We start from the raw sequence: 18,436 nt of genomic DNA on the forward strand, positions 1-18,436 counted from the left end.
TTTCTAGTCATTTGGTGTCTTTTTTTAATATGATATGTGCTAGAATGCAGGGACCCGCAAAGAAATGCTTTTAGAGTGTCCCATGTCAGCGCTAAATTGGTCTCTTCTGCGTGGAATTCTAAGAATATATGTATCTGGAATGATGTTCAACCAGAATGGGTGTATGCTCATTCTGCACATTACTGAGGTAGTGCCTCGTGTTAGATGCCTCGTGTTTAGTTTCCCCAATAGGGAGATCTTACATGCCGTTATGGCGTCCAGGACTTGAGCTGATACTTGTTTCAGTGTGAGTTCTTCCTGGTCCTCTCCAGGGAATGTTGTAGGCATTGGTGTATCAGATGCCGTACTTGCCCTTGTATGGACGTTCCATTGCGGTAATGGCGAACCCTCCTCTGGGTGTCTAGCAAATTTGCACAGTTTTTCTGCAGTGCTCTACGTTTTTTGTGGACCCATTGTTGTGTCAGGGTACCTAACTGTCTGTTGTAACAATATCAGGCTCTGTCTCTTTTGGGGCTCACTATATTCCTGTATAGGTCCCTGCTATTATTTTGCTGAGGGATTATTGTTCCCTGGGTTGCTGATTACAGTGATATATAGGGCAATTACAATGTCCAGGCTCAGTATATGGTTGGGAAGCCAAGGGCTCGCTGAGTACATGTCATAGGCAGGCGCCTGTTACTTGGTGCACTATCCCCCTCCTTCTTTACTGGGTAGTGGAGGGCGGGGAAGATGGCCGACTGGCAGGAAGACCAGGGGAGGGGCTAATGATATGGCCGGGTTCCTCTACACTTCGGTGGGTATCTCTGACTGTTTCCCGCTCTTTTCCCCTTTTCTTCCTCACTTACTGTATCAGCAAGCCCGGTGTGTCTGGGCTCGCTGAGGCCTCCTGGTCTGGCGTGTCACGCATCCCACTTCTCAGGCTCCCAGCGCGGCTTCTCGCGCTCCCGACTCGGCTCCTCCGTACACTGCCGCCGAGCTTACTCCTGCACTGCCCTTGCTCCCGTACCCAGCAGGGCTTTGTCAGGGGTCTTTAGTCCTCAGATGGTGTTCGGTGAGGTCAGGATTTCTCCCAGTATTGCGGCTGCAGCCACAGAGCTCCTTCGACTAGCGTCCGCTCATCTTGGCTGCTGGCCACGCCCCCCCAGAGTTGTTTTAGAGTTTAAAGGCACCAGACATGGCGCAGTGAGGGGAGTGTTTCCCCCTCCTGCTGCAGGAGACCTGGGGAAGCAGCTTGCAGAGCACCCTGGCTCCAGATTGAGTATTATGAAGGGGGTCAATGGCCAAAGCCACCTCACTCAACGGTGCCAGAACTGCTAGAAAGTCTAGTAACCAGACTGAAGCCAGAGAATAGCACTGCAGAGCTATAAAGCAAAACACTCAAGTTTACCTCTAAGTTTATCCTTAGCCTGCTGGAGCAAAGAGAAAGTTTATTGTAAGTTTATTCAAGTGAAAACCATTAAACTTCACCAAGTCTGGACTCTACTTATTCCTCTAACTACAACTCCTTTGTTGTGATGGATCCTAACCCCGGAGAGTGACGGGATCCAGGTAGGACCCCCGTGACACAAACTACCAGGGCTACATCACCACTCGCCATTCCTAAACACAGCCTGTTGAAATCATTTATCCTTTACATTCAGGCCCAAAACATAAGTCAACCACTAAAAAAAAATACATTAATATGTTTTACTGTACCTCACAAGTCACAAAATCACAGTAACAGTCCCCTAGACAGGTTCTGTCTCCTCATATGGCTCTGCCTCTCTAATGCACACCGTACTAGCCAGAAAGGGAGTCACAAGATCTGCACTGCATCCGTGACAGGGAAATTAATATAGTTAATCGGTCTGTTAGTTCGGCGGGTGACATATACCCATTTTTGGTGCTTCTGACCAGCCTGTCTGCCCCATAGGCTGATTTTAATTAGTGTAAGTATAAAGCTGTAGCCTGCTCTCCCGGGAAGCCTTTTGGCACCAGGAGAGGCATAGAGTGGGATCAGCATGCATGTTGGTACTTAAGCAGAGTAGGCCACCGCAGAGCGCGCACTCTGCCTGGGGGCGCCGGCACTCTGTAGTCCGAATCCCTGCGCCCCGCCCCGCACTTGTGATCCATCTGACATCATTTCCTTGACTCCTTCTGTTGCCGGCCGGATGCGCTGCGAGTATGAGTTTGTTCAGTCACTTCAGGCAGAGCGAGCAGCAGCTGACACACAGCTACGAAACCCTGGTGTATTTAAATCTCATTTAGCCTGTCTTTCAGAAAAGTTTCTCCTGGGATTCGAACTAACGACCTTTCACATCAGAGGCAAGGCATTTACCCACACAGCTATTAGAGCTGTATTGCCAGTAACTTAAAAAAAACAAAACAAAAAAAAACAAGACTTCTACTGTAGGTAACTTTGATACCTAGTGTACATCCATACACATGACAGCTGCCCCAGTACACTGTGTATGGATGTAGCAGAGCTGGGTGTGTTGGGGCAGCTGTCATGTGTATGGATGTACACTAGGTATCAAAGTTACCTACAGTAGAAGTCTTATATATATATTTTTTTAAAGTTAATGGCAATACAGCTTTCATAGCTGTGTGGGTAAATGCCTTGCCTCAGATGTGAATGGTTGTGAGTTTGAATCCCAGGAGAAACTTTTCTGAAAGTGTTATTTTTTTTTTTATTTTTTTAAATACCTGACTGTTACTTTACTTTTTTTTTAAGTAACTGGCTGTACTGCTCTCATAGCTGTGTGGGTAAATGCCGTGCCTCTAACGTGAAAGGTCGTGAGTTCGAATCCCAGGAGAAACTTTTCTGAAAGTGTTTTTTTTTTTTTTTTAAATACCAGACTGTTACTTTACTGCCACGGGGGAGGGGGGGGGGGTTATTGGCGCCATGATACTGGCACATGGAGGGGGGAGGAGAGAGGCACTTGATACTGGCACTATGATATTAGCACATAGGGGGGGCAAGAAATGGACATGAATCATGAGGGGCAGAAATGTGAAATGATGGGGGGAGGCAAGAAATGGACATGAATCATGAGGGGCAGAAATGACCATAGACTGGCACAGGGTACACGACCATAATTAAATGTTGCATGCAATAGGTGGCTGAAAATGGGGCGGGTAAAAGGGTGTGGTCAATGGGCGGAGTCAGGGGGCGGCAAAATTAGCTTTTGCCTAGGGTGTCAAAAAGCCTTGCACCAGCCCTGTCTGGGATTTATATTTGTTCAGTGGATCTGGGGAGTATAGCAGTCTAAGAGGGGTTGGGTCTTTTTTACACCTCCCGTCCTCCTAATTTGGTTAAGTCTTTAAGACAACTCCATGCAGCACGAGAGTCTCTATTGCCTTCTTCTTTAAATACTGACAGTATATTTAAGATACTAAGGGGGAGATTTATCAAACTGGTGTAAAGTAGAACTTTGGAAAATGAAAGGTGGAATCTGATTGGTTGCTATGGGCAACTAAGCCAGTTCTCCTTTACACCAGTTTGATGAATCTCCCCCGTAGACCAGGTTCTCAAAACTGCACTCAATATCGTGCTGGTGGTGTCCCGGTGTATATACAGTGCATCTTCACAGGATAAGTAATATCTGTTTGTATTGTCACACTAGGCCCGGGGTCAGCAATCTCTGCCACTCCCGCTGTCGTTAAACTATAACTCCCAGCATGCACACTGGCTTGGCTGTTCTGAGAAGTCCCATAGAACTGAATGTAGCATTCTTGGAGTACTTTTTGCATTTCAGAAAATAATCTTTACTTTGTCAGAGAATGGCCTTTTGGAGATATATGTTCTAAAATGATCTGCAGATTTCCATAGTGTGCAGCCTGATCGTATGGCATCAGGATGCAGGGCCTAGGCAGACCCTTGCCAGTCCCAGCTCTTGCCTCTACTCCTCTGTTGTGCTAAGCTGTCTCCTCCCTTTTGAGATCCTGAGGTGGTGCACCTTTATGGCTGGTGCCACTCACTTCTACTGATAGTAACACACGGGATCTGCAGCATCTCCGAGCTCACACTAGTGCTGTCCTCCTCTATCTCTTTCTCCACAGTGTCTTTCCCTTATCTGGCCACAAGATTTCCCTGTCCTTCCATTTATCCTCTCAGAGCTCGTGTAAAGAAACTGATGACAAGACATCCACACTGACCTCCAACTCAGCCCAGCCTCTGCCATGTTGTCTCCGGTTAAGGCCTCATGCACACGACCGTTGTGTGCATCCGTGGCCGTTGTGCCGTTTTCCGTTTTTTTTCACGGACCCATTGACTTTCAACGGGTCCGTGTAAAAATCGGAAAATGCACCGTTTGGCAGCCGCATCCGTGATCCGTGTTTCCTGGCCGTGAAAAAAATATGACCTGTCCTATTTTTTTTACGGCCAACGGTTCACGGACCCATTCAAGTCAATGGGTCCGTGAAAAATCACGGATGCACACAAGATTGTCATCCGTGTCCGTGATCCGTGTCCCGTGTCCGTTTTTTCCAATCATTTCAATGGCAAACTTGACTTAGATTTTTTTTTCATTTTTCATGTCCGTGGATCCTCCAAAAAACAAGGAAGACCCACGGACGAAAAAACGGTCACGGATCACGGACCTACGGACCCCGTTTTTGCGGACCTTAAAAAAAAAACGGTCGTGTGCATGAGGCCTAATTTTTACTGCCACCAATATTTTACAAGATAAAGGGCAACACAGATAACAAGCATTTCTTACTGGAACCCTTGTGGTTCATCATCAACTAGTAAGAGCCACCTCTGGGGTCCCACAGTATGCTTGGAAATCTGCATAAAAGCTCATTCCAAGACTTATATCATTTGAAGAATTTATTTCTGGCTGAAAAGATAATCTGCACTCAGTCTTAGGCTACTTTCACACTAGCGGCTTGGACCTCCGGCAGGCTGTTCTGTCGGGTGAACAGTCTGTTGGATCTGTCCTGCCGCTAGCGAACGTGTGCCCCCGGACTGCCACTCCGTCCCCATTGACTATAATGGGGGCGGAGGCACGGCAGCGCACGGCAAGAGGCTGCCGGAATAAAACTACAACATGTCCGACATTTATTCCGGCAGCCTCCACCGGAACTCCGCCCCGCCCCCATTATAGTCAATGTGGATGGAGCGGCAGTCCGGGGGCACACGGTCACTAGCGGCAGGACGGATCCAACAGACTGTTAACCCGACGGAACAGTCTGCCGGAGGTCCGTGCCGCTAGTGTGAAAGTAGCCTTAATGATAACTAAATCCAAACAGCAGAAAATGGCCAGCAACATGGCGCAGCTCAGGTGAAGCCCCCTCCATATGCCCCCTTCCTCATAAGTTAATCATCACAAACAGCAGGAGGCCATTTTATATGTAGTGTGCCACCACTAGTAGTCCATATACCAACCACCATTTATTTCATATGGGGTTAGTTCATATCCAAAGAAGTTCGGAGTACAGGGTCAGTGACGTCCATACCTTGCACCTCCGGATAATGGGCCAGGAGCACCAAGCTGAATTTTAGGGTAGAAGCCGTCGTCTCAGTTCCTGCCGATAAAAGTCCTATAACCATCATGAGAAGACTGGTGTCACAGATATCTGGATCCATCTCATGTTCCACCTGAGGAAGCAAAGAACATCCAGTCAGGTATGTGGTTATTATACTGGACATGTCTTCATTGTAGAGACAGATTACACGTACAAGAAAAAGTACGTGAACCCTTATCCAATTACCTTGATTTCTGCATTGATGTTTAATAAAAGGAAGTCACATTTATAGACAAACTCAATCCAACTAAACCCAGGTAAAAACACTACAGTTATGGCCACATGTATCATGGGAGTTGGGCACAGAAGATCTGACCCATGCACTGCGGAGAGTGTTCACACTGGAATTTGCACCTAACATGACACGAGGTGTGGATTTTAAATTTGCTGTAATAATGCATCATATCCATGATTATTTTTCCAGCAAAATCCACTCTGTTTGGTGCAGATTCTTTAGGACACCTGTGGCCGTACCCTAATGGTGGTACTACATGGGCATTAGCAGTAGCCGCAGCGCTCACAATTTACTGCTAATTGCTAATAGCCGCCTAAAACCTTGGTAAGTCAGGTGGAACCAACAATTAGCTGTACATCACCGGTGATACTTGTAACCGCTAACAGACACTAGTAGGGTTCTATTGTTCATTGGGTAAGGAGGATCCACAGTGTAAGAAGAAAAAGTAGTGGCGTCGCTAGAGGGGGGCGAGGGGGGGCAATTGCCCCCCCTATGTTGTTCCTTGCCCCCCCAGGTGCCCCCCCGCTGATTCCCCCGAGTGAATACTAATGAGCGCTTCCATTAAGGAAGCGCTCATTAGTACAGAAGGACCAGGAAGTGGTGAACGCTCTGTACTCACCACTTCCTGGTCCTCGGCTGTCGGCTGTGCAGGGCTGCGCACAGCGTGAGGTCGCTCTGTGACCTCACGCTGTGCGCGCCAGTTTAGAGCACAGTCGACTGAGGAGGGAGAAAATGGCAGGCGGCGTCCGTCCAGGAGCAGGAGAGGTAAGTGTTTTTTTTTTTAATTTTATAAAAAATGTGGCTGCTGGGGGCATTATGGGGGCTAATAGGAGGCATATGGGGCTAATTGGAAGCATATTTGGGGGCTAATTGGAGGCATATTTGGGGGCTAATTGGAGATGTATGGGGGCATTTGGAGGCATATTTGGGGGCTAATTGGAGGCATATTTGGGGGCTAATAGGAGGCATATGGGGCTAATAGGAGGCATATGGGGCTAATTGGAGGCATATGGGGGCTAATAGGCATATGGGGCTAATAGGCATATGGGGCTAATAGGAGGCATATGGGGGCTAATTGGAGGCATATGGGGGCTAATTGGAGGCATATGGGGGCTAATTGGAGGCATATGGGGGCTAATTGGAGGCATATGGGGTCTATGGGGCTAATTGGAGGCATATGGGGGCTAATTGGGGGCTAATTGGAGGCATATGGGGGCTAATTGGAGGCATATGGGGGCTAATTGGAGGCATATGGGGGCTAATTGGAGGCATATGGGGTCTATGGGGTTAATTTGAGGCATATGGGGTTAATTTGAGGCATATGGGGGCTAATTGGAGGCATATGGGGGCTAATTGGAGGCATATGGGGGCTAATTGGAGGCATATGGGGTCTATGGGGCTAATAGGAGGCATATGGGGGCTAATAGGAGGCATATGGGGGCTAATAGGAGGCATATGGGGGCTAATTGGAGGCATATAGGGGCTAATTGGAGGCATATAGGGGCTAATTGGGGGCTAATAGGAGGCATATGGGGGCTAATTGGGGGCTAATTGGAGGCATATGGGGGCTAATTGGAGGCATATGGGGGCTAATTGGAGGCATATGGGGTCTATGGGGCTAATTGGAGGCATATGGGGTTAATTGGAGGCATATGGGGGCTAATTGGGGGCTAATAGGAGGCATATGGGGGCTAATAGGAGGCATATGGGGGCTAATAGGAGGCATATGGGGGCTAATAGGAGGCATATGGGGGCTAATTGAAGGCATATGGGGGCTAATTGGAGGCATATAGGGGCTAATTGGGGGCTAATAGGAGGCATATGGGGGCTAATTGGGGGCTAATTGGAGGCATATGGGGGCTAATTGGAGGCATATGGGGGCTAATTGGAGGCATATGGGGTCTATGGGGCTAATTGGAGGCATATGGGGTTAATTGGAGGCATATGGGGGCTAATTGGGGGCTAATAGGAGGCATATGGGGGCTAATAGGAGGCATATGGGGGCTAATAGGAGGCATATGGGGGCTAATAGGAGGCATATGGGGGCTAATAGGAGGCATATGGGGGCTAATTGAAGGCATATGGGGGCTAATTGGAGGCATATGGAGCTAATTGGAGGCATATGGGGGCTAATAAGAGGCATAATGGGGGCTAATTAGAGGCATAATGTGGGCTAATGAGGCATAATGGGGGCCAATGGGGCTAATAAGAAGAATAATGAGGCATAAGGGCTTATATGGGGGCTGATATGGGAGTGATGAGAGGCATAATGAGGGCTAATGAGAGGCATAATGTGTCATCCACAGATCCCCCATAACAGTGTGTCTTCCACAGATCCACCATAACAGTGTCATCCACAGATCCCCCATAACAGTGTGTCTTCCACAGATCCACCATAACAGTGCGCCTGTGCACTGACGAGAGACAGAAAGAAGGGGAAAGAATCCGTGGAAGCAAGCAGAGGACAGCACAGCAGACGACTGAATAGCTTCTTTTGTAAGTAAATTGTTTTATTATAACTGTATCCCTGCAGACCGCAACTCTCTCGTATTTTGTAATCTTATTTTGTTTTTGCCCCCCCATTTTTGACTGTGGTATCTTTGTGCCCCCCCTATATATTGTTCCTAGAGTCGCCACTGAGAAAAAGTACAGTAAGTCATCCTGTGTATTAAGCATTTCTCCAAGAACTACGCTAATTAGGAAAACGTGTTCCAGGTGAGGAGTTCACATTGGAAATGTGGGTTTTCTGTGTGTTTCGGTCATAAGGCATACAAAACCGGGTTTCTGCGAAAAAACTGTTCTTCTCAAGAAAGATTGTTTATTGTGAACTGTGTCTTGAAACAAACTATTTTTAAAAGACCTTAGAAGACTTGTTTTAGAAATGCATGGGCATGGACCTGTGAAAGGCTACAAAGGCATTGCTAAAGACTTAGATAGACTATCTACAAAAGTAAAGGACTACTCTTCTCCTCAGGCACATCGGGCAATCCTGAAAGACCTGACAAGGGTAACGGCAAAAGACCCACAAAACCTGCGTTCATCTGTTCGAACACTTAGCTACAAAAAACAACTTGCAGCCCATCGCACGTTTTGTCCTATCAGCTGGATGATTCTTGGAAAATATTCTACTGAGAGATTACCAAAAATTTAGGAAAATTTAAAAGCAGCAATGCATCACCTATCCACTACAATGGGACTCGGAGCATATTTTTTTTTTAGGTATTATGTGAATGATCTCACCACATGCGGACGCCAGGCACTGCCTCCCAATAAGCTTGAAGCGCAGCACAGCATGCAAGTGGAATCACAGTCTTGGAATCTGTGCTCCGAGTCCCATTGTAGTGGATATCTGAATGCAAGTTGTGATCGCAGGAGACCTTTGGGGACTTGTGAAGCTGTTTCTATGCTAGCGCATGACATCAGGAACTCTATGCTATTTGGTTTATAAATACAGTTCATCACCTCAAGTTGAAGAGACGTTGAGAGACACAAGACAATGACCCAAAGTACACTATTCATCTAAAGAAAGGTTGAAAAAGAAGAAATTTTGTGTTTTAGAGAAGTCAGTGAGAATGCTGGCCTTAACCCTATAGAGTTTCTGTGACGAGACCTGGAGAGTCCTGACCTTAACCCCGTGGAGGTGCTATGATCTGAAGATGGTTGTGCACTGATGAACTGAACCCCATTTCCAGAGGAGGAATGGTCCAAAAATTGGTCCTCAATATTGTGTACACATTTGGTGAAGTTTATTACTTGTAAAGCACCTTCTACAGATTAATTAATTGAAGGGTTCAATGACTTTTTCTTTCTGAACGGTGAATTTCTGCTCAAATTGCTTAGTGAAAAACATGACTGGTAGAAGTGTTTGTCTTATTAGTTTAGTTAGATTGTCTTTATTTGTTATTTAATAAAAAATCAGACCACATTTTATTTGTAATCAATGCAGAAATCCAGGTCATTCCAAAGGGATCACTTACTTTTTCTTGCAACTGATTTTTTAGGGTCATGCAAACCATGGCCCACTGGGCTAAGATTGTCCATGATGATCTGAAGAAACAATGTGCCACACTTTTTCGGCAGAGGATGGGACAGACAGAGGTTATATGTTGGTTTATAATCATTCTTATCCCTCATTCACACAGTCAGTGTTCGGTCAGTGATTCCCAGCCCAAACCAGGTGCAGCTCTAAACACAGAACAGGTGCAGCTCTTTTCCCTATACTTTATGTCTGTGGAGACTCCACTTCTGGTTTTGGCTCACAATCACTGGTGGGAATCACTGACCAAAACACTGACATGTGAATGAGGCTTTAGGCTAGGTCTACACGACGACATTTGTCGCGCGACAAATAGGGCGCAACAGTTGTCGCGCGACATTTTGTTGCACTAATGTCGCGCGACAATTTTTATAATGGCAGTCTATGGTGTCGCACTGCAACAAGCGACATGTTGTGACTGCGACGCGACAGTCGCAGAAAAATCCATCTTGAATGGATTTTCTGCGACTGTCGCGTCGCAGTTGCAGCATGTCGCATGTTGCAGTGCGACACCATAGACTGCCATTATAAAAATTGTCGCGCGACATTGGTGCAACAAAATGTCGCGCAACAAATGTCGTCGTGTAGACCTAGCCTTACTGTGATCAAAATGATCTGTCCATGTCCTGACTTCATGCCGGACTCCTGTATATACACAGCATCTGAACAAGCAGAGCTCACACCAGCTCCCCCTCAGTAGGGCTCATACGCAGGGAAGTGATTGGGAACAAACCATTCCTTTACAATAATTATTCGCTTATACATGTGGTATGGGGATGAATGATCGTAACTATGATCATTTGTCCCCATACTGTTTAATTGTCAGCAGAAAATAATTTTTTATGCAGAAGAATGTGTTGCAGACAAATTATTTTATCAGCTCCATAAAATGACTGCATCACCTGGTAAACACGTATCAACCCATTTTTTGAATGATTGGCACAATTACTGGAGGCAGTTATCAGGGCTGAGCTCTTGTAGGAGGGTTCATTCTCTATAATTACACCGATAATCTGCCCATATAAATGAGCCCTAACTCCTTGTTCTCTCCTGGCGTCTGTCCTCAAGTTTACCGATAACCTGCAGAATAGTGAGGGCAGCTCTGAAATATAATACAGGCTGTTAGCTTCTCCTACATCAGATGACTCTTCCCAGAAAGCAACTAATAATAATAATGTTTATATGGCGCCAACATTTTCTTCAGCACTTTACAATTCAGCAGGAACAGCTACAGACAAAATCAATACTGCAAGCAATCTACAAGAATAAAAGTAAAACAGTGCTTGTTGTACTTTGATTCAGCCATCAGTATACTAAACACACATAAACCCGCATGAACCAGTCAGTATCTGTGTGTACAGATATGAAGTCCTTTGAATGCATGGAATGTGGGATAAAGGGATCAGATTCTTCTTTAATTAGGGAATGTGATAGACCAGCTTAAACAGTTTTCAGGGAAGGCCTAAACCTGTGGATATTCGGAATTAACCTGACTTCCCAGCTGCAGACAGGAGTCTGTGGTATACATTATGGATTATATTAGTTGTAAATCATTGGGAGAACTGAGACAACAGGTACAGTCATGGCTTCGAGCCTGACAGAAATTTTGTTTTTCAAAACGTTTGCTGCTTCTGTGCTTTTGGATATTTTTGTTAGCTGTTTCTATATACTGAAAAGCAATTTCATAGAGCATCTTGAGACCATTTATGTGTAGAGTTGCTTCTCATCCAAGGGAGTGGGCTCACTCAAAGTATTTGCTAAGAACATTGACAATACAGAATGGTATCAAAACCTCCTCCAGGAGCAACTTCTCCCAACCATCTAAGAGCAACTTATTCGGACCAGTTAGGAACAACTTCTCAACCATCAAGGAGCAATTTCTTCAGACCATCCAGGAGCAATTTCTTCCGACCATCCAGAAGCAATGTGGTGACGAGCAACGCTTTTTTTGATAGTTCTCAGTTTTGCCTTGGGACATCGTTTCTAAGTGGCTTGATGAACAAAACAATGAAATATTGGGTCCATGGCAAGAAAACTCCTCAGATCTCAATCCAGTTGAGAACCTGTGGTCAGTCCACAAAAAGCGGGTGGATTAACAAAAACACAGAATTTTCGGAGAAACTTCAAGCGTGGATTAGAAAGAATGGGTTGCCGTAAGGCAGGATTTGGCCCAGAAGCTGATATCCAGCATGTAAGGAAGAGCTGCAGAAAAACACTTGCATACACTTGATGGATTTGTAAATACAAGTGAAAAAAATTATGAAAAGCTTATATCTGTACTTCAGTGTGCCATAAAACATCTGACGAAAAGATCCAAAAACACTGAAGCAGCAAACTTTGTGAAAACCCAAATTTGTGTCAGTCTCAAAACTTTTGGTCATGACTGTAGGGTAGTAGACAGAGACTAGTGAGGAGATATGGGATGGTGCAGCACTGTGAAGATCATTGTGGATAAGGACTGAAAAGTTTAAATTGTTTTTTTATAGTGAATATTGGTATAAGCTGGAGGGAGCAGTGTAGAGGTTGAGCAGAAAGATGGGCCTGGCTACTTCAATCAGGTTAGGTTTAAGGGGGAGATCATAGTGAGGGAAGACATGTTGTATCACCAGACAAAGGTAATGTAGAGAAAGCTTAAAAATTCCAGCTCTGAAATCTGCACAATGGCGAATACAGCTCTGGAGGACAATACATTCTGTAACTAGATTCCAGTGAAATGAATCAAGTACCATTTAGTAGGTTCCATCTTCATTACCTCTTTTATCTTCAGCAAGTAATAGTCTATGAAATCCCTTGGTGCCTCCGGATTCAAAGTTTCTTTATGATGCTTTATATATTTTGTCGCAAACCTCTGCAGATATTTACTTTCTTTGAAGACTTTTTGCCTGATGATCGGGAACTTCAGAAAAACTGGCATAATATTGCAGAGCTGTAGAGAGGCCAGGAAGAAAAGATGAACATAGAGGTTAAATACAGTAGGACCACAAGAAAGTGAGAAGAAGAGAATAAAACTTCCCAGGAGCAATCAGGACTAATGTGTATGAGGGTCAGACGTTACAGAAAGGACCCAGGTGTGGTCTCAGCAACAATCAACTTAGGTGGGATCACCAATGCAACATCATTCTGGATTATATTTTCCTTGTAAGAGGAGTAAGGCTTTTTCAAGTCTTTTAAAAATGTTCCTTCTCAGCCTTTGTAAATAGTGAGCGGACAGTAAGACCAATAGACTACACTGTTCATCTAAGGCTACTTTCACACTCGTGTTTTGGGCAGATCCGTTATAGATCTGCAAAAACGGATCCGTTACAATAATATAACCACATGCATCCGTCATGAACGTATCCGTTTGTATTATCTGTAACATAGTCAAGACGTATCCCTCATGAACTCCATTGAAAGTCAATGGGAGACGGATCCATTTTCTAAAGTGCCAGATTGAGTCAGAGTAAACTGATCCGTCCCCATTGACTTACATTGTGTGCCAGGATAGATCCGTTTGGCTCAGTTTCGTCAAGTAGACAGCAAAATTGGTGTCCGCCTCCAGAGCGGACTGGAGACTGATCAGAGGCAAACTGATGCATTCTGAGCGGATCCTTTTCCATTCAGAATGCATTAGTGCTAAACTGATCCGTTTTGGACCGCTTGTGAGAGCCCTGAACAGATCTCAGAAACGGAAAGCCAAAACGCCAGTGTGAAAGTAGCCTAAACTGGGAATACCAAAACAGGGGTGAATAAATTTTGATATACAGCACAAAATAAGTAGCCATAATGAGCTAGGGCAGTTAATTGGTGACATCCCTGAGGTTTGGGCCAGAGAAGAGGCTACCGCTGTGGTCCCTGGTGCTAGAAGAAGCATCTGTGTTCATATAGGGCATAGACGGAGTTAATTATATCATCCCTGGTGGTTTGGGGTATTGAGGACCTTAATATTAGCATCCTTTGTGTTTTGGGTAAGAGAATAGGGTTATGTTTCCATCCATGGACATCTAAGACAGTACATACTATCATCCTTGGTGGTCTAGACCAGCCAAGAGGAGCCTCTTCTATTGACATCTTATCTCATCTTATAAAAGGATCACATTATAAAACATGTAAAGTTACAGTTCCCATTTAACTATGAAGAATTCCAATAATTTGAAGAAAATGCCAACAATAAAAACAAAGTAAAATGATTGAGAACCGTGCTTAGTGGAGCCAAAATCCCTTTAATATGTCTGGATGTCGATGAAAGAAGCTTGTGCAGCTTCTCATCCTGGTAATCAAAGTGCTCCCCGAACAGCACAGAACTAATGATGTTTCCCACAGCGCAGGCCATGAGCATTGTCGGGTTGAAGGGTTTTCCTGCAGAAGGAGAGAGAAAGACATACTGAGACCGGAGCATTACCCTCTACTGAATATTAGGAACCTTCCTTATTAGAGGAGTGTAGACGACCTTGAGAATGAAGCGGCTGCAGTGCTGGTTTGCTTTGTGTCCATGGTCTTTCCTTGCACAGTTCCTGTTCCCCAGACCCCTCTGTCCATAGTGGCGCAGCATGGACCTGTCCATGCTACTATGTATGTGCTACGTATGCCTAAAAGGGGACATAGCACTACCCGTTGTGCATTTTCATACGTATACAATACTATCTAATGATATTATAGCCAAAATGAATGCTCATTGCCTTTAAGAGTGAAATCAGCCTGAACCAACGTTCTATTATGTGGCTGAAGAGGACAAGATGAGTTCATGGCAAGTTCCGTTTATTAAAAAAAATAATTGTGAATATGAACGGATATTATATTTTAAAGTTATTGCTAAAGATATGGGTTTATCTATGGGGAGTACACTAGCTTCCTCAAACATGTCTGTCTGAAGGGAACAAGGTTGTTTCATGGATAAGCCATGACGAGATAAGAATTCATATCCTTGAGGCACACCTGCTCAATTCATATATTCATAATTATATTATATACAGTACAGACCAAAAGTTTGGACACACCTTCTCATTCAAAGAGTTTTCTTTATTTTCATCACTATGAAAATTGTAGATTCACACTGAAGTAATCAAAACTATGAATTAACACATGTGGAATTATGTACATAACAAAAAAGTGTGAAACAACTGAAAATATGTCATATTCTAGGTTCTTCAAAGTAGCCACCTTTTGCTTTGATTACTGCTTTGCACACTCTTGGCATTCTCTTGATGAGCTTCAAGAGGTAGTCACCTGAAATGGTCTTCACTTCACAGGTGTGCCCTGTCAGGTGTAATAAGTGGGATTTCTTGCCTTATAAATGGGGTTGGGACCATCAGTTGCGTTGTGGAGAAGTCAGGTGGATACACAGCTGATAGTCCTACTAAATAGACTGTTAGAATTTGTATTATGGCAAGAAAAACGCAGCTAAGTAAAGAAAAACGAGTGGCCATCATTACTTTAAGAAATGAAGGTCAGTCAGTCCGAAAAATTGGGAAAACTTTGAAAGTAAGGGCTATTTGACCATGAAGGAGAGTGATGGGGTGCTGCGCCAGATGACCTGGCCTCCAGAGTCACCGGACCTGAACCCAATTGAGATGGTTTGGGGTGAGCTGGACCGCACAGTGAAGGCAAAAGGGCCAACAAGCTAAGCATCTCTGGGAACTCCTTCAAGACTGTTGGAATCCCATTTCAGGTGACTACCTCTTGAAGCTCATCAACAGAATGCCAACAGTGTGCAAAGCAGTAATCAAAGCAAAAGGTTTCTACTTTGAAGAACCTAGAATATGACATATTTTTTGTTGTTTCACACTTTTTTGTTATGTATATAATTCCACATGTGTTAATTAATAGTTGTGATGCCTTCATAGTCATGAAAATAAAGAAAACTCTTCAAATGAGAAGGTGTGTCCAAACTTTTGGTCTGTACTGTATATTTCTATAATGTGTTGTCTATGTGTAACAATGTATCGATTTATTTATATATATATATATATATATATATATTATACCATGTATGTATCATTTAGAATGTATCCTGTAGAAGATACAGAAACACTGAAGTAAGTTTCTGTTAAGTAGATTTCTGAGAAGAGTTAAATGTTATTTCAAAATGATAGTTATTCATGGATGTAGATAAGTCAAATATACAAGTTCCGATGCCGAGTATCAAGGCTGTTACATATATGTTATCAGGTTAACATATATTCAAAAAGTTGGTGACTCCAACAAGTCTAGGTTATAGGTAATTAAAAGTGTCAGGAAAAGACCTTCCTCAATGATGTATATTAAAAAGGTTAAGAAGGTCAGGTGAACGTATTAGGTATTTAGAATTAATATTTAAGGTTGTAATATTCATCTGCAGTACCACAGTGCCATCTGGATGCAGATGGACAATATTATAGTATTTTATTATTTGTTTTATATCATGTCAAGGGTTAATATGCCATCATTGTATTATTAGCATGCAAATACACCCACCTTACCTGATTTGAAATCCCTAATCTAAAGGTGGTGATTCTTAGATAAGGTGGGGAATAATTACTTGTGTGCAGAACATCAAGGGGAGATCCCTGGATCCATCCATCGATTCATTCAATCAAGACCAAAAGAAAAACTCAAAAAGAAAACTTTACCAGAAGAAACTTGGATTATTTTTTGGATTACTAGGAAAGTTCTTGAGAACTGGTCCCATCTGAACTCTGTCTACCTTTGACCCGGTAACGTATATTGTGTTTACTGCTGGTGATATTAATAAGATATTTATCTCGGTATATAGCCAAGAGTCCCCTTAAATTTATCTTGGTATATGAGTCTGTTTGTTAAAGGTATGACACTGGTTGTCATAAATCACTAAGTTATACTGTGCTGGTGAGATAGGGGTGTGTTAGCACCACCGTGTGGCGTGTTTGGGTATTATTTTGTAACTTCATCATTTGTTTTGCAATTGTATTGATTTTATATTCTTTGTTTTAAAATAAACAATATATATATATATATATATATATATATACATATATATATATATATATATTTTGCATATACAATTACCCCTTTGTTTCACTGCTTGCACAGGATCCCAGATGGAGGACCCTCACCACTCACAATTTGTCACTTTAAAATAATAATGTGGTTATATCTAGTGATTATCACCAACAGAAATCATTTCAGAGAAGAACATGAAAAATATATTATTATTAGCAAGAAAAGGCCACGTGAAAGAACCAACATGTTCCTCATGGTCCCTGAGAACTATTGGATGACAGCAGATTTTGAAATATGGGGAGCCAACCCACCTCCTGTCTCTGATACAGCCTGTATGAGATACTTGGACTCTTCCAGTACCCTCGTCTCCATCGTCTTCTTTCCCATCCCAAAATTTCTAAGAGATGTCATGGTGAAGCGGCGGAGTGAGCGCCATCGTGGTCCATTGATACCTGAAGAGAGAAGAACATTTAGGTATTTACCACAGAATATGTAGTATTACGTTTTCTTATTCTACCACCTCACCCATCTCCCCATATGATTAGAAGATTGTTCCTCCCACAACTGAGGGTCACACTTAATATATTTTATATTTCTTTGTCCTGCCTCAGATTGACTCACTAAACCTCATAGTATATAACAGAAGACTCTTGTCTTCCAGTATATTGACCTTTTATGGACCTTGTTCAGAACCCTCTGCGTCGTATCAGGAATGGGACAGGAGCAGTATTCAGCTACAGTACAATTCAGCTATAGTCTAGTGCAGGGCTTGTCCCGCTATGATCCTATAATATGTGATAAAATAAGTCAATGCGGCGGCACAAAAACACATATTATAGGATCATAGCGGGACGTACCACACCCTACAGCCATCTATTGATTTATACCAGTAGGCAGTTTATTGTGTTTTATTTTATGTACTGGAGTGCATATTGATTACCATCCATGGACATCTAAGACAGTACATACTATCATGCGGTTATATCACCAATTACATCTGATCAATATTTATATCTCCAAGGTCTAGGGACCATATCTTATTGTGACATACCTACAGTATTTCCACAAGACTTACATATCTCCTGGTGATATACCTCGTGTTATTCTAGGTTTATATTCTAGATCTTAACCAAAAAAGTTATTTTTTTCAATTTTTTTAATTTGTTATTTTACTAATGTATTTTTATGTATGAAAAACTATTAACATGCTTAATGACGCACGTAAATTATGGTGCACGACGGCACCTAAAAACAACCGGTTGTCCTACCATACCATGGGAGTCTTCAGGCTTCATGGATATACAGCTGAATCCTGAAGAAAAAGCAGACAGGAGGGGAATTGGGCTCTAGATCTCTAGACAGCCCTAAGATACGGGAGCTATACTGGCCCTAGCGTCCTAGCCACGGAGCACTTGTCCTAAAAAGAACGACCCCGTCCGGAACCTTGCCCTCAAACTACTTGGCCCTAAAATGCCCTAGTGCAGCTAGTCCCTACATGCATGTTTTGATTTACTCTCATCAGGGGAAACATTACAGAAACTGGATAGAATCAACAACAAATCCAGAGGGGCATAAGTCAAGTATGGTCTAAGATAAATACAAACTTCACATTGCACATACAGATAGGTGCTGGTAAATAGGATGAAAAATGCCTCAGAGTAACAAGGCAATTTCTACAGCGGTGGCAGTCCGAGGTATAGGCTCCATAATGTACCGGGCCT

The 18,436-nt window shown here is 43.4% G+C and overlaps 1 protein-coding gene across 1 annotated transcript in view; it reads right to left on the reverse strand.

Annotated features, from left to right (window-relative positions):
• LOC122938889 (cytochrome P450 2C39-like) overlaps positions 1–18,436 on the reverse strand; it is a 94,585-nt gene that overhangs the window by 54,819 nt on the left and 21,330 nt on the right. Inside the window, exons 4-7 of the mRNA XM_044294744.1 lie at positions 17,027–17,167; positions 13,957–14,117; positions 12,532–12,705; positions 5,440–5,581 (exon numbers count right to left, since the gene is read on the reverse strand). Coding sequence (XP_044150679.1) covers positions 5,440–5,581; positions 12,532–12,705; positions 13,957–14,117; positions 17,027–17,167 — 618 coding nt within the window. The remainder of the gene's footprint in view (positions 1–5,439; positions 5,582–12,531; positions 12,706–13,956; positions 14,118–17,026; positions 17,168–18,436) is intronic.

Source organism: Bufo gargarizans, chromosome 5 (assembly GCF_014858855.1).
Source record: "Bufo gargarizans isolate SCDJY-AF-19 chromosome 5, ASM1485885v1, whole genome shotgun sequence".
NCBI classification, from domain to species: domain Eukaryota; kingdom Metazoa; phylum Chordata; class Amphibia; order Anura; family Bufonidae; genus Bufo; species Bufo gargarizans.